The sequence below is a fragment of the Ctenopharyngodon idella genome, chromosome 21 (genome assembly GCF_019924925.1).
Source record: "Ctenopharyngodon idella isolate HZGC_01 chromosome 21, HZGC01, whole genome shotgun sequence".
Lineage (NCBI taxonomy): Eukaryota > Metazoa > Chordata > Actinopteri > Cypriniformes > Xenocyprididae > Ctenopharyngodon > Ctenopharyngodon idella.
The window spans coordinates 20,377,177-20,394,790 of NC_067240.1; the positions used below are offsets into that span (position 1 = coordinate 20,377,177).

Consider the following 17,614-nt stretch of genomic DNA (forward strand, 5'->3'; position numbering starts at 1 on the left):
AAAGGGGAGATCACAAATTATTATTATAATTAGTCACATTTATTTTGGATTGTTTTCCTTGAATCATGTTTATTTATTACACAGAAGAAGCCAGAAGAAACCAGAAGAAACCATGGTTCCTGTCCCAGGGTCCTGTGTTGGGAGCAGATTTGGGAGAAGTTCAGCCAAGCGGAGGTGGATCTGTTCGCCTCTCATGAGAACACCCACTGCCCGCTCTGGTTATCCCTCACACATCCAGCTCCTTTGGGACTGGATGCTATGGTTCAGGCATGGCCGAGGCGGTGCCTATATGCTTTCCCCCCGATCTGTCTGCTCCCGGGAGTTCTAGAGAGGGTCCACCAGCACGGGGTCAGCCTACTTCTAGTAGCTCCGTACTGGCCGGCCCGAGTGTGGTTTTCAGACATTATAGCTCTCCTAGCAGGCACTCCTTGGCAAATTCCTATCAGACCGGACCTGCTGTATCAAGCCGGGGGCCTGATTAATCACCCCTGGCCAGAGCTACACTGAAAAAATAAAAACCTTGGATCAACTTAAAAAAAATTGTAATCAATCACACAAAATATTTGACATTGACTCAAAGTAAATCATTTCATTTAGTTTAATCTGAAAAGTTTAAATCCATGCAACCACTTTTTAAAGGTTGATCAAACGAATTATTTTAGGTTGGAACAAACAATTTATTTTAAGTTAGAACAAACTAACAAAACTAATATGTATAGGTTAAAGTAAACTAATTATTTTAGGTTAGAACAAACTAATTATTTTAAGTTAAAACAAACTAATATTTATAGGTAATATTTATAGTAAATTAATTATTTTAGGTTGTCTCAAATAAAAAAATAAATAAAAAAAAGAGTTGTCATTATTTGAAATGTATAATAAATCAATTTTTAAAAAAAATACTTTTAAAACATTTTGATCAATGACTATCATAACACTTTCCTTTAGAACACATTTATATTTATTGTTCAATAAACTGACATTGAACATCTGTTACAAATGTATGAATATTAACAGTCTGCTTCACACAAAAATACAAATTTGTTACAAAATAATCAAATCATCACTTGATGACATCACATTAGTAGTAATATTAAATTAGGAAGGTTTGTCCTGACAGAGCACATTTCACCATAAAACATCCTAAAATACAATTAAATGTTAAGACAGTATTGTATACCTGTTTATATACAAATGTATATGATGATGAACATTCTCTTTCAGCTGAAAACCAGAGACAAATCCTGGAACTGCTCCTCAGACAGTGAACAGTGGAACTCCTAAGACACTGACAGAGTTTCTGATACAGAGCTGTAAGCTCTACATTTAAATACAACTAATTTATATGCAATATAGCAAGCTCCTGGCCCTCTCCATTGGTCTTAAAATCTAAACTCTTTCATACAAATCTGTGCATACGCTGAGAACACTGCAATCAGTCTCTCCAGTTGTCCATAACACTTGGCCTACTTTGGCCTTTGAGGCTGGTAGCCATCGAACTTGGGCAGCCACATTTGTAAATGCTGCTGTGAAAATGCAGCCTTGTAAGTGCAACCTCTTACAAAAGGATCCAAAGTTTTGGCTGTAAATCACCATAAAATTCAACCACAAATGGAAAATAAATTCAAACAAGTCTGTGCAATTCAGCTCTGCCTACTCTGTCCTGCTCCAGTTCTTCAACCTCATTTTCCTGCATAAAGAAGAAAGAGACAATAAGTACGTTATAGTTTCGATTTTATGTTAGATCATAATGTGCCAAGCTCTTATACACTCTAAACTGAACTTGAATAGGCGTGTGACGAGTGAGAGCTGTGAGAGTGAAGCGAGGCCGGTGAGTAATTGATCAGCGCCAGCTGCGCGTCACACCGGTCTCGGATCTCTCACAGAGGAGTGACGGGAGAATAAAAGGAGGAGTGACGACAGTGAAGGACGAGAGAGGACCAGGCCTGGATTTTACGTTGCGTTTTAGTTACGTTTTGTTATGTGTGTGCACGGCAGTCATCCATGAGGGGCTGCCGCTTTTACTTTCTGTTTGTTTATTTATTGATTAAAGTCTTTTAAATGTTCGCCGGTTCCCACCTCCTTCTTCCCATATCTATGAACTGTGTTACAAGGCGCAAATCAAACGAAGCAAATGTTTATGACAAGGGGTGTGACAAAATTAAAAGTGACGAGATCTCTCGTCTGGTTAAAAGATGTCTAATGAGATTCACGCAATTCAAATTTTTTCACATGCTGTTACGTGACACATCAAATTATCTCACACAGTAAATAAAACAAATGTATAACTGATAACGTGCACACGCAGAGTGAATCAACTCCGCCCAGCTGATGCAACACCAGCGTACGCTGTGATATAAAAACTGGAATGCTATAGCTCTGTTTGAGACTGTGAGCTGCAGTTATAACTGAATTAAAATATATTATATTTATCATTGAGGTATAAAGGTGCCCCAATCACATTTAAAGAGGTTACTTCCCCAAAGACACAAAGAGGAGGCAAGACTAAATCATGGCTGCATGTGTGCTGCTGACCCGGCAAGAGTTGATTTACAAAAGTTGATCAATAGGAGAAACATATCAACTATTCAGCCATGGATCCCACTGATACACAACTTATTCATAGATACCTCATCTAAAACCTGCAAGGTCCTGGTGGTCTTCTCTTTCACAACTCCTCCCTTGCTCCTGATGACCTCCAACAGTTTGGTGGAGTGCTTGTCCAACTGCACCAAGAACTTTGTCTCCAAGGGAACTGTTGTAATTCGCAAGAACTCGGCATTGATCTAAAAAGTAGAGCATACAGAAATAAGTTTAAATAATAATAATAATAATATTTATAATTAATATAATATATATAATATTTATATTAATATAATTAATTATAATAATATAATAATAATTATTATTTTAATATAAATAATAAAAATATTAGAAGAAAAATACTTTAAAGTTGTCATTAATGGACCATAATTATTGCACAAATAGTATTTAGTACCAAAAGATCAATATTTTTTCAATAAATTTTATTTAACTAAAATATAGAACATTTATTTAATTGAAAAATAGATAGTATGGTCACATTTGACCACCAATGAGTATGAGTGTGACCAATTAGTAAGGAATACCTGAGGGTTAAATACAAGAAAAACATTAACATTAACGTCAACAATGTTGCATCTCCATCACTGTCCATAATAAAATGATACTGTAAATGTGGTTGACGTAATAATCAATGCACACTATGCTGTACTGTTTACCAAAAATTGCTGTAAATACCTGTATAGTGAAGCTGTTGTCTATTCAAATGTATTGACAGAGCTGGCTTGTTTAGAACTATTCAGACAGAGCTCCATGAACCACGTGACCGTGCACGCCGCTGCGAAATGAAAGCATGTCGCAACTCTGTTTTTCAACATTAAGTGCGCCAAAACTGTATTTATTGTTTGAATTTCGTATTAAAACTTTTTTTAAAATATGTAAAAGCTTATACTTCATATCAAAAACGGGTTTGGCAATTTGGCGTGAGATTTACTTGGGCAGAGTGATGCCGTGTAACAGAGCCTGAAAGCGCGTGTCTCACGCCAAATGCGTGAGAGTTGGCAACCCTGACTGATATCTTCACTAGCTAGCTTTAAAACAGAGCCCGAAGAGCTCTTAAAAGACAGTAATCTCGACAAATAAACATTTTGTAGGCTCTTCGCGCCACTGTTAACTATTAAAAACACTCAGCAGAACAAATGCATTTGAATTAACATTACCTGTAACGTTAATTAACTTACACGTGGTAACTTTAGCTTACGTCAATGCCCCCACAAAATGCATTTAGAAATAATAGTTTGCATTTATTAGCCAGTTAACTAGCGACCTGTGATAGCATTACTCACCCACGACCAGAGGGCGGCTAACGTAACTTAACGTTATAGTTTGAATGAAGAATGCTAACGTTTCTAGAGCTATCTTATAATTTACATGCTATCAAGCGTGAGCACTGAAATTACGGCCAGAGTCAAGGCCAGTCAGGTATACTTGGGGAAAAAACGTTAACGATAGACAAAATTTATCTTACCTGTATCAATGTTGCTCGTAGTTCTGTGTCGCAGCCTGGCTGGAGGGGTCTGACGTCTGTTGAAGTGTACCGTAACGGCCGCCGCTCAACAGATCGTGTGTTGTGTTCTTCACAGACAGTTCAACTGTGACGGATGTTTTTTTTTTTTTAATCAGAGAGCAGGAACTCCAACTCAACAATGCGCATGTGCAAATCATGCTTAATCTAATAAAAATGCTCTGATCAAATTAATAAATTCAGTTTAATGTCCCGCTGCCAATTTATATTGTATCAATGTAAAAAAATGGATTCAACCATAAATATAAACTAAAATGTTTATTTTAAATGAAAAAAATAATAATTTTAAGCTATTTCAACGAGAAAATACACATTAAACGAACAACAGCAATGTTAGACTTTTTTCAGTGTATGGAAACTATGGGTCTGGCCCCTGAGGGGGACCAGCTTCTAAGCACTGGTCTCTCAACTGAGGTTGTTGAGACCATTCTAAACTCTAGAGCTCCTTCCACGAGGAAACTTTATGCCCTAAAGTGGAACGTGTTCACTTCATGGTGCAGGGAACGTCAGTTGGACCCAGTTAACTGCCCAGTGGCTTCAGTACTGGAGTTCCTCCAATGCCGTTTCTCTGATGGTCTTTCCCCATCCACATTAAAGGTCTATGTGGCGGCTATAGCAGCCTTCCACATGCCTTTAAATGAGGGCCCTTTGGGGAAGCACCAGTTTATTACTCGTTTCCTTCGTGGTGCTCGGAGGATGAGGCCTGTCGTCCAGACCACAGTTCCCGCGTGGGACCTGGCAGTGGTTCTTGAAGGATTATCCCTGGCACCCTGTTCACCCCTGGTGGGGTCAATGCCATTCTCCACCCTAGACCTGGCTATGTGCCTAAGGTGCCTTCAAATGTGGTACTTTCTGTTATTTTGCAGGCCTTTCATCCTCCACCTCATGCGTCGGCTGAACAAGGCATTTACTATGCTCTGTCATAACCTTGAGGGCCTATGTGCATAGGTCCTCCGCCTGGAGGAAGTCGGATCAGCTACTTGTGTGCTTTGGGTCACTTAAGAATAGCCTGGAGCTCTAGGGAGCGGAGGCCCTCCAAACATAATAACAGAGAGGGCCAACACACTCAGGAATGTCAAGGCGGCCTCAGAAAAGGCTGACGCTAGGACAAACACAAAGCTCGACTGAACCAGAAAACACAAAAACCACTACCCAAAAAAGGTCATGAAGAACTGGAGCTCAAGGGAGCGGAGGTTCAAATAGAACCGCATCACTGCAACCTAAGGTAAGGGACCTGAAACGGAGGCCAGATGGCCTACATTAAAAAGAACTAAACTGAAACTCGACACAGTTAGGAGGTTTCAGAAGTAAAAGGCAGCTAGATGATAAAATAGCTTGCCATACTATAAAACTGTTCTAATGAAAAACACCTGCTAAGAGCTTCTAATAAAACTCTCAATAGAGAGGAAGCAATAGCAAGGATGTGAAAACAGCCCTCCATAAGAGCTCCAGGGCCCTAGCCCCAAAAACAAAAATTCCTAACGTAACAAAATAAAAGCCCCACCAGCCTAAAGCAGAGAGCAGCGGTCACTTCAAGATAAATAAATCTCCCTTAGCGGGGAAGTGACCTGCTAAGCTCACCTAAGACCAAAAAGAGTAGGGGTCGAATGTAAAAATGGCCAGCCATACTCCAGCAGTCTAAAAACGGCTGTGCTCAATATCAAGCACTAAGCCGGACCCTCAAAAGGAGTTCCAGAACGTGAACAAACTCATCATTGGGCCCAGGCTTCAGGCCTGATGTCAGAGCGTGTGTAGGGCAAGAGAAAAGGGTACAGGGGGAAAAAAGAAAAAGAGGAGAGGGAGATAGAAAAAACCCTCAAAAGAGAGGAAACACTCAGCGGTGCTCACCGCACCTGCTTTGTATCACCTCTCTCAGATCCTGCTTTTTCTTCCTAGCTCGAGCAGCAACGCTAGACCTCTGGCCTCTGGCCCTGTCTATGATCCTCAGACCATGACGGGCCAGGTCCCTCTGGCTGCCTGGGTGCAGATTCGGACCGGCGCGGTATACAGGATTTAAATGCTGCTGAGTGCGCCCTTGCCTTCCTAAACTTCCCAACCACCGCCTCGACGGAGGTCCCGAAAAGCTCAAGCGGCGAGACTGGCACATCGAGAAGAAAACCCTTCTCTTTCTCCCCGATGTCGGCCAGGTTCACCCACAGGTGTCTCTCCGTTGCCACCATCGAACAACCGATTGCGGCAACAATTTGTTTGGTGGCACAGAGAGCCAGGTCTGTGGTGCGGCGCAGCTCAGCCACCGCATCAGGGGAAAGACCCTGGCTCTGGTCCAAATCTTTTAACAGGTCAGCCTGATATGCTTGAAGCACTGCCATAGTGTGCAGTGCAGCACCAGCCTGACCTGCAGCCGCGTATGCCCTGCCATTCAACCATGAAGTTGTTTTTAGTGGTCTAGCAGGCAGGACCGGAACCTTCAAAGATGAAGCTCCACCACCAATGATATAGTTCACGAATGTCTCGTCGATATAGGGCATCGCCACATATCCGTGCTCGCATATCCCTTCGACATGCCCAGACCGATGAATACAGGCCGAATAAGGGTTTTTCCATGCCTTCTCGATCTCAGATTGGAGATCGGGAAGGAATGGAAGGCTCACAAGGCATGGAAGGAGGAATGGAAGGCTAATCTGCCCGAGGCGCGCTTCATAACGTCCAACAACTCAACATACGCAGGGCAGGATGGTCGCACAGGCTCAGATGAAACACTCTCACTACCCTCAACAACCATCGTCTGCTCTTCAGTGTGGCTTGAAGCCAAAAGAGCACTGTCTGCTGAACCAGAGGATGCCAGAGAAATGGCATCCTCATCGAGCAGATCGCTCTTGTGAGCCGCCGAATCGCAAGAAAGAGAAACGCCTTTCTCAAACTTTTTTTTTTAGGGAGCTCCACCTGCGAGCCCCACGACTTGAGTCTCCTCTCGGCCTCAGCACGAGAAGGACCAGAGCCGCCAAGTGCAGATGCCTGTCCCTCTCCCCTCGAGAAGATTGACAGGCAAGAGCGGAGCATCCGCATAAGCAGACGCTCACAACAGATCTCTCGAGAACTGAACGCACGTGCTCCTCACCCAGGCAGTAAACGCACAAGTCGTGTGTGTCATCTGGTGTCAGATATCTCGGACACGGATCGGCACAACGCTTAAAACGCTTCTCAGACATGATCAAAAAGGTTCTTACCTTGTAACAATCGCAACAGACAAAACAGTCACTGAAGACGAAAAGAGGACGACATGTTCTCTAGGTGCCCCTTATATACTGTCTGGTTGCACTAGCATGACGTCATAGGCTGTCGCCAGCCAATAGGATTGCCGTGTTTCAACTTTCACTTCAGACACCTGTCACGCGATGGCGTTTCCCCATATGCTTTCTAGGACGCAGTGTGAGTTCCCTTTCGAAAGGGAAACATATTTACAGAAGTAGCAAACTTCATCCATCTTGTTTACTCATCATTTCTGTTCTCACACACATTACGTCATTAGAATCAGAATCAAAATGAGAAAGAGCTTTATTGCCAACACACAAGGAATTTAAGTTAAGCTTCCAGTGCACACATGAAAATATAACAAGACATACAGTGTATATATATATATATATAGATATATATATATATATATATATATATATATATATATATATGAACATTATATATACAGTGGCAAGAAAAAGTATGTGAACCACTTGCAGAATCTGTGAAAATGTTAATAATTTTAACAAAAAAAAGTTAGATAATACAAAATGCATGTTATTTTTTTATTTAGCACTGTCCTGAGTAAGATATTTTACATAAAAGATGTTTACATATAATCCACAAGACAAAAAAAATAGCTAAATTTATTAAAATAACCCCATTCATAAGTATGTGAACCATTGATTCTTAATACTGTGTGTGGTTACCTGGATGATCTACGACTGTTTTTTTGTTTTGTGATGGTTGTTCATGAGTCCCTTGTTTGTCCTGAGCAGTTAAACTGAGCTCTGTTCTTCAGAAAAAATCTCCAGGTCCTGCAGATTCTTCAGTTTTCCAGCATTTTTTGCATATTTGAACCCTTTACAGCAGTGACTGAATGATTTTGAGATCCGTCTTCTCACACTGAGGACAACTGAGGGACTCAAACACAACTTTTAAAAAAAGTTTCAAACATCCACTGATGCTCCAAAAAAAAAAAATGATGCATTAATAGATGGGGGATGAAAACATTTAGAATTTGAAGATCAAGGTAAATTGTATTTAATTTTTCTTCCGGGAAACATGCAGATATCTTCTGTTGCTTCTGAAGGGCAGTACTAAATGAAAAAAAATTATATTCAAGTGAAGTAAGGAAAATTTGGACCTCTTCATCCTGTTCAGAAGTTTTCACCCCCCGACTCTTAATGCATTGTGTTTCCTTCTGGAGCATCAGTGAATGTTTGAACCTTTTTTAATAGTTGTGTTTGAGTCCCTTAGTTGTCCTCCATGTGAAAAGATGGATCTCAAAATCATTCAGTCACTGTTGTAAAGGGTTCAAATATGCAAAAGATGGTGGAAAACTGAAGAATTGTTGGGACCTGGAGATTTTTTTCTGAAGAACAGAGCTCAGTTTAACTGCTCAGAACAAACAAGGGACTCATGAACAACCATCACAAAAAAAAACAAAAAAAACAGTCATAGATCATCCAGGTAACCACACACAGTATTAAGAATCAATGGTTCACAAACTTTTGAACGGGGTTATTTTATTAAATTAAGCTATTTTTTTGTCTTATGGATTATATGTAAACATATTTTATGTAAAATATCTTACTCAGGACAGTACTAAATAAAAAATAACATGCATTTTGTATGATCTCTCTTATTTTATTAAAATTTTGCACATTTTCACAGATTCTGCAAGTGGTTCACATACTTTTTCTTGCCACTGTGTGTATATATATATATATATATACACATATACACACACAGTGGTATATATATATATGTATGTATATATGTGTGTATATATATATATATATATATATATATATATATATATATATATTCTGTCATGACAGCTGTGTTTGGCATGGTAATGGGTATGACAATGTAGATGTGTTTGGTCTTGATGGAAAAGATCTGCTACGCTGCTGTTGATTATTGCTGCTGCTGCTGCTGCTGCTGCTGCTGCAGAGCAAGTACGGGACTTGCTACTGCCAATACATACACAACAAGCTGCTGTGAGCAAGTAAGGCATGCTGCTGTTGTACAATATAGCGTACATGAATTACCCCCCAACAGAGCAGGTGACATGATATTTGAACAATACAAGCCAAGTGTACTGTATGTCAGAAAATCCCCCATCAACGCAGAATGCAAGATGACGATTCACCCTCACCCCCCAGCAGATCTACCGCCAAAACATATGTACTGCTGCTGCTCCGAAGAACTGTGTGTATGTTAGCTATGTGTGCCTGGCCCATTAGTTTTGAGTATGAGAAATGGGGCATATGCTTGGTCTTGGCGGACTAGATCTGCCTACGCATTATTCCCCCCAGCAGATCTAGCCGTTAGAAATGTGGGCTGCCATGAGGTGCATATAAGGCGCGTGAAGCATCTCGCAGTGTAGCCCTATGTGAACTAGTGTACCCCCTTTTTAAAGGGGTGTCCCTGGTGACTTACCAATGTGGTGTTAGCTACATATGTGCCTACATACCAGTGTATACATGCCACTAATCTAAGTCATTTTGGGTCATAAGGATTGGCTCTAGTGGCCTATTAGACTATGTGTGCCTGGGCTACCATGCTGAATGGCTTAGCTCTAGTGGACAATATGGCTATGTGTGCCTGGGCTACCACGCCGAATGGTTTAACTCTAGTGGCCTATGACTATGTGTGTCTGAGCATTATGTGTGGCTTTAACAAATGGTAACACGTTGCAGGCTAATAGAGATGAGAAAAGAAACCCTCCACAACCACCTGAGCAAAGAAATAGTATAATGATGTAGCATTGTTTGATAATTGTCATTGTCAATCCCTGTATACTCCCTATTATAAAAGTGAAGTCATTTGGACAAATGGAAATAAGGTGAGCCCCTGTTAAATGGCAATAAGTGGCAAAAAGTGAATCCCATAATATCACTTACTAAATTCTACAGCGTGCAACCGACTGCCGGTCCTCACAGCATAAACACAAGTGAAAGCATATGGCCACAAGAGCGTGCAAAAACCGTTCACTCATCTCAGTAGCGAACTCAGAAAGTGCCGCTACATCAATGAGCTGTCCACACTGCAAAGTGTCTCCTATTTACACTCCTGTTGTTAAACGAATACCTCAGCGTTTTAAGCAGAGAGAGTGATTTCTGACAGATAGTAAACATGCAGCCACCGCTCAGATCAACAAATGCGTGTCCATGAATCAGCCACACTGCCTGCCGCTGCAAGACACACTGCATACAGAAAACACCTGATGTTATCTAGAGCGCAAACACAGATTATATAATACAGAATATAACACAAATTACGCATTGAGGTATCAAATGAGGCACTCTTGCTTCGTTTGAGAATACATGGAACTGCCTTGGCACACTCTAAGTAAGTTGAAATGATAAATATCATTCTACGTGAAATCTATTAATAAGATGACGGTAACATACCGAGGTTGTACCGAGGTCCTTTAACAGATTGAGTTAAAGGACCTATTAGCCTTGCCCATTAGAGTTTCATGCCAGAACTTTGTATTTACAGATTATGAACAGATTTATATTATTGTGAATAATAATATCAATAAATAGGCCTGAATGAATTCAACGATATTGCACTATAGAGTTGGAATATGGCACTTGTAGGTATATGCTTTGTGAGGCATTAACTGTTCAAGAGGGAAATGGCCTGTGGGAAGAAACTGTTCTTGTTCCTAGATGTTCTAGTGCCCAGTGATCTGAGGTGCTGTCCAGACGGCAACAGTTCAAATAGGTTGTGGCAGGGGTGAGTGGAGTCTGTGATGATTTTACCTGCCCTTTTCCTCACTTTGGAAGAGTTCAGGTCCTGGAGGTTGGGCAGGGGGGCACTAATTATCATCTCAGTAGTCCGGACTGTCCGCTGTAGTCTCCTGATGTCTGATTTGGTAGCTGAGCCAAACCAGTCAGTTATACAGTAAATGGACACAAGACAGACTCAATCAGTACGTTTACATGGACAACAATATTCCGATATTAACACGATTAAGACAATACTCTGATTAAGAAACTACCATGTAAACAGCGATTTTTAAGTCATACTCGAAGTAAACACAAATCGAATTAAGACAGGTGGAGCATTCCTATTTTAGTCGCATTATCGGAGTGCATTATGTGTACACATCTTAATCACACTATTAACGTCATGTGGGAGTTTTCGCCGCATTTTGCGACAGGACACATAATACACGCACGGCAGTGGTCAACTGTTTGATGGCAAACAAGAAAGCAAGCTTCAAGCAAGAAGCCACAAATCAAATTCCTCAAATTCACCTCATCTCTCATCCTCTGAGTTTGTTGCGGTGGCATGAATGAAATGTTGCTGAATGAAAGTACGGAGGAGGCCTGTTGCTGGAGAATTTGTATCCACCGTCCTCTGTTTACAGAGCCCCACACATGACAGGGAAAATAAATAGTAGGCTAAATTGTGCACACGATTTACTAATTCGTTCCCTCGATTTATAAATCATGCGCATGATTTATAAATCGAGGGAACGAATTAGTAAATCGTGTGCACAATTTATTTATTTTCTTAAATGTCATATGCAGGGCTCCGCATGTATAGCATGTCAAATAATTAACTGCACTTGAAGCTTTCGTAAAACTAAAAATGAAATTCTATATTGTACCATAACGAAGACAAACTGTGTGATGATATGTGAAATTCTGTAGAGAACATCAGACGGCGTGCCATGGGGACGTAATGACGTTTGCCATTAATCGATCTATGTTCTATAACATGTAGTGAACAAAGAAAGTGCATCAGATGTGTTTTGCTTTGTAATGTTTTTAATTTATGAAGCCACTGTAAACTTTTAACTTTTCGACATGACTTGAATGCACCAGTAGTTATAAGTGAATCCCCGTCCAAGGCGCAATGGGTTGTGGGTAATGAATAAATAAAGAACATGACCTCATTTAGTTTATGAAAAAAAAACAAAGAAACTGGTCAAAACTGACTGAAAAGCTTGTGTTAAATAGTTTATTTCAAAATTCCACATTTAAATTCCAGTTCAGAAGTTTTTGTAAGGTCTGCTAAGAGAATTAGACAAACAACTAAACAAACTAAACTAAACAAACAAAACAATCTTGTATTATTAAAAATAAAATAAAAACGTTTGTCTGTATTACACATACAGTATTTCATGGTTATACTATTTATCACAAAGCTGCTAGCTGATACCACATGTGGCTGTAATGTTTTAGACTGTTCTCAAAATTAATGTTTCATAATGAAAGAGAAATATAGACTGACATATTTTTCCCATTTAAAATACATTATTAGCTGCAAATCTGTTTGACATTAAAGTAATTATTTTATAAATTAATACATTCATTAGTAGTGAGCAATGTGGAGTAGAAGCTGAACTCCATGACTGTTTGTTGCAGGATTTCTCTCACCAGTAAGAGAAAAAAAAAAAAAAAAAAAAACGTTCACGTTACATTTCCCTACTCTTCCGTTTCTAGTAGATCAAGCTATCTGGATCCCCATGCTTGTGCACAGTAGAGATAGAAAAGCTTAATCTGCATTTGTGTTTTTCTTTTTGTTACTGCTTTTTGTTGTTTTTATCTGCTTTACATGTGCTTTCTTTGGTAATTTCCCTCACACTCTTTTCATTGAGACACTGTAAACTTAGTGGTGCAAGGGAATACCTATGACCTAAATTATAAAAAAATGTATACAGTATAAGCAAGTTTCTATTTCCTTCTAAGTCATTTGCTTTATATTATTTATATTCAGTTAGGACACACTTAAGGGCTTTTTAATTTCACACATGCTGATACACATAAGAAATGCTTAATGTTGCCAATTATATTTTACTTTTAAAAGTCATCAGTTGCAGCAAAAATCTCTACATCATTTGCAGTAACTTTGTTTATAAACAAAAATCACATAATATTAACTTTATTTTTTTAAAAACTTAAAAACCTTTTGTCTTATTTCCTTGACTTGTAAGCCATATATTACAGGATTCAATCCTGGTGGTACAACATTAAAAACTATACTTGCTATTCTTCTATTGTCAGAGTATTCAGAAACACGATGGAGAAAAATTGAAACAAATCCAGAGACCAGCATGATTGAGTAAATTGTCAAGTGAGTACAGCAGGTTTTTATGGCTTTTTTGTTTGTTGCTTTGTTCTTGCCGGTTAAGCAGATAATTACAATTCTGAGATAAGTTAATACAACACTCCCCATTGAAGAGACAAGTAAAACCACAGTAAAAGTTAATCCATATACATTATTAATCATTGTGTTTTCGCAGGACAGTTTAAATAGCGAAGCATTGTCACACATGTGGTTTTGAATCACAGACCTGCAGTGAGAGAGACGCACACTGAGGCCGATCAGAATTCCCACCAGCACTACTGCAGCACCCCAGGCTCCTGCCGACAGTTTTACCACCATATTATTGCTCATTATATTTGAGTATCGCAATGGATTGCATATGGCAACATATCTGTCAAAGGCCATGATCATTAGAATAGTATGAGATGTTGTTCCATTCACATGTACAAAAAAAGCTTGGATAACACACTCCACATATGTGATGTAGCGCTCAGAGGGGTCTGCTAAAAAATCCCTCAGCAAACGTGGCACAATAACAGTTGTTCCTATAACATCTTTTAGTGGCAAGTTGCAATAAACCATGTACATGGGCTGGTGTAAACCTTTTTCCGCTGAGATTTGTATCAAAATCCAAAGGTTAGATATGATTATAAATATGTAAGCCATCAAAATGATGAAAAATGCAAGATAGCTGTACTGATGTGTAACATTCAGTCCTTCCACTAAGAGTACGCTGTATCTAAATGTCAGGTTGTCCATCTGTGACCTAAACAAAAGGTAGAGATACACAGAGTAATGACAGGAATATTATCTCAAAATATTGCTACATACTTTAAGTGTACTGTAAACATTTCCTCAGAGTGTTTTTCAAAAAGAATCCTTTCTTCATCACTTCTTTGGAAATGTTAATACTTTTCCGAAGCCATCTGATCTTGTTTTCTCATCCGTACTACTCTGATCCCAAGAAATATTGATCACTGTGAAATTGTGATGTCTAAAAATACAAAATGCATTTACTAAGGGAATATTCTTGCTTACCAAAGTAGATGACTGGTATATGCTGGTATATAAGCTGGCGCGTCAATTCATAAATGCACTCTCAACAGTTGCACCCTCTCCTACTCTGTGTTACTTGGTTATCATGGCATTCAGAAGAACACCAAGCTTGTTTCTGAGTTTATATGTTTTGACAACTTCAGATTTGTCATCATACCCCAAGAGAAATAAATGTATAGCTCTTTTTGCTGTGATTGGTAGACTGCTGATTAGGCTGATTAGCCTTACAAACCAAATGTGAAAAAAGGTTTGTTAATTAAATGCTCAGACCAAATAAAACTTTTTGCTTTCTAAATTTGTGGCACAATTGTATAATGATTTTGTCTTATTTAACTTATTCTAATAGTGTGTCCGCAGGTTATTTTCTGGGAGGTATTCCAGAAAGCAAGGTAAACTTACCATCCAGGGATGTAAAATATTTAAGTGATTTTACCTGATTTGGGTTATTTCACCCAAAAATGAAAATTCTGTTATTAATTACTCACCCTTTTGTCATTCAAAATCTGAAAGACCTTCGTTCATCTTTGGAACACAAATTAAGATATTTTTGATAAAATCTGAGCTTTCTGGCCTCCAATAGACTGCAACACAATTATCACTTTCAAGGTCCAGTAAAGACATTGTTAAAATAGTCCATGTGACTACAGTAGTTCAACCTTAATGTTATGAAGCGAGAGAATACTTTCTGTGTGCAACAAACAAACAAAACTAATGTGTACAGTGCAGCGCTTCTGGGCTCTACATCAGAATGCTGGCTCAGTATTGGCCGACACTATTCACATGAGCACCACGACGCATGCGTGTGATGCTAATGCAGGAGCTGGCCAATAATGAACTGGCATTCTGACGTAGAACCCGGAAGCGCTGCACTGTGTTTACTACATGATCAGTGTAGGAGACTGACATGGAAGAGAAGAAAGTGTTGAAAAAAAATCATCATTTTAGTTTGATTTTTGCATACGAAAGTATTCTCTTCGCTTCATAACATTAAGTCTGAACCACTGTAGTCACATGAACTATTTTAACAATGTCTTTACTACGTTTCTGGGCCTTAAAATTGGTAATTTTGTTGCAGTCTATCGGAGGCCAGAAAGCTTGAATTTCATCAAAAATATGTTAATTTGTGTTCCAAAGATGAATGAAGGTCTTATGGGTTTGGAACGACATGAGGGTAATTAATGACAGAATTTTAATTTTTGGGTGAACTAACCCTTTATTGTACTTAAATATTATTTTGGGTTATTTGTACTTTACTCAAATACAATTTAATGCTGCCTTCATGTGCTATCAAAAATTTGATAATTCCCACTTCTGAAGTCTTGATTATGAGCTCATCGCATTCAAGTTTCGAAATGGGAGGGCATTCATGTGTAATTTTTAACTAGGAAACTCGTATTTACGATAATTCCGAGAGTATGTGAAGGCAGCATAAACCGAATACTTGTACTTTTATTTACTTACATTTCTGAAGAAAAATCTGTACTTTTTACTCCTTACAATTTTATTTTGACTTGAAAAGTGTTTGTTACATTTTTGAAGATTATTTTTATCCATCTTACGCACATTAAATGGCAAACGAAAGCTCAAACGTGTGCTTGATGCCAGTGACTAGAGGGGTGTCAACATTTTATTTCACCTTTTGTTGAAAGGAGCATTTATTTTGACATTTGGCTGGGTGCAGCACACATTGCAAATTGAGGAAAGTTGGTTGCAAAATACAGATGAATAAGAAGAAGAGAGACAGAAGAAGAAGATTTTCACAGTTTCACAAACTATTTTTTTTTTTTTTTTGTGATTGGAGAAAACATTATATTTTAAGTAAGTTTTAAGGTTTAGCACTGGGTATAGGCTTCCTGAACAACACTTTAAGACAGTTGAGTCACTGTGGTTCCCAGTTTAGCCTAACATAAATTGTTTATATCTGTGCTAGTAATACATGCATATTTATTTTTTATTTATTTATTTTTCAGGCAGATTTCTGCTTGATACCTAGTATGTCAAATTGCAGGTTTTTTAGTAAATTTACTCTTTTGTTAGTAAACTGTGCAATTTAGGCAACACAAATGCTTTCTTCTCTTTTGTGTTTGAGGTTGCTCAAACCCAGATTATGTATTCATGAAAACAGAGTACCCAAGTCTCTCAAATATGTGAGTACATTAGTGTATGTTTGTGTGTAAAGAATTATAGTGAAGTGACCCTTTTGGACCACTCTCTCTGGCACACTGAAGAACTCTGGGTTAAGTGAATGATCACTTCTACCTCCAATCATAGGAGTAATTAATGTTCCTTAGATGACTGTTTAGGGTTACACACTCAATTTCTGTCATGTTCAACAGACCCCCTGAAGTAGAATTCAGGTATAGAGTTATATACCTATAGAGTTCCCTTTCAGAATTGGGGATCGCTTTGGGAGACCAAGCTACATCGAGTGTAAGAAAAATGAGCCAATGCATATTGACATGCAATAATTGCAACAGCTGCTCTGCACTGCTGCGCGAGTATTTAATGAGCAGCAGGTGCGTTGCATATTTGCTTTTCGCTTCAGAGCCGAACACGTGCTGTTCCTGCTTGTGTGTTTTCTTGAAGAGTGGTGGAAGATGAGCTGTTCTTTTAGGAAGGAGCCTCTGCGTGTCTGGTGCGGGTGTGACGGCGCTGACAGTGTTGGTCGCGATCTTACAGGAGAGCAAAAACAGCTGTTCTCACAGCTCGCGGGAGAGGGCACCTTCAATGAGATTGCTGTTTATACAGCTGAGAGTTGCGTCTTCAACGAGTGTGTGAGTGCCCACAACAGGCTTGCACTATTGTACAGTTTGTGTAACCGTGGCCACTTCCCTGTGTGTTTCAACACCAGAGAGGGCAAATTCCTAAAAGAGCACACACGGTCTGAGCCTGCATCTTTTTCAAGATGTCATTCAGACCATGTGCTACTGGATGTGGTCGTTACCTGGCCCCCGGTGATGGTCATGATTACTGCCTCACAGCGTGTGCGAGGCCCAAACATGAGGTGGCACTCATGGATGGTACATGTTCTCAATGCGGGAACATGACCATCTCAGTGTTAAGGTTGAGACTCCAGTATCTGGAAAGGATCGGAGCCCCTTCATATATTCCCTGATGTAGTTCTTCTTCTGGGTCAGTTCAGAAGAAGCCTAGATCGGTTAA

General features: G+C 39.3%; 2 protein-coding genes across 2 annotated transcripts in view; one reads left to right on the forward strand and one right to left on the reverse strand.

Moving 5' to 3' along the window:
• slco2b1 (solute carrier organic anion transporter family, member 2B1) overlaps positions 1 to 17,614 on the forward strand; it is a 207,573-nt gene that overhangs the window by 72,978 nt on the left and 116,981 nt on the right. The window lies entirely within an intron of this gene.
• Positions 13,232 to 14,161, reverse strand: LOC127503383 (olfactory receptor 52N2-like). Its single transcript, XM_051877078.1, has one exon. The coding sequence runs from the start codon at positions 14,153 to 14,155 to the stop codon at positions 13,232 to 13,234; it is 924 nt and encodes a 307-aa protein (XP_051733038.1). The 5' UTR covers positions 14,156 to 14,161.

What these genes read in the sequence shown, in the direction of transcription:
- LOC127503383 (XM_051877078.1), bottom strand. Translation starts at nt 14,155, where the DNA reads ATGGACAACCTGACATTTAGATACAGCGTACTCTTAGTGGAAGGACTG.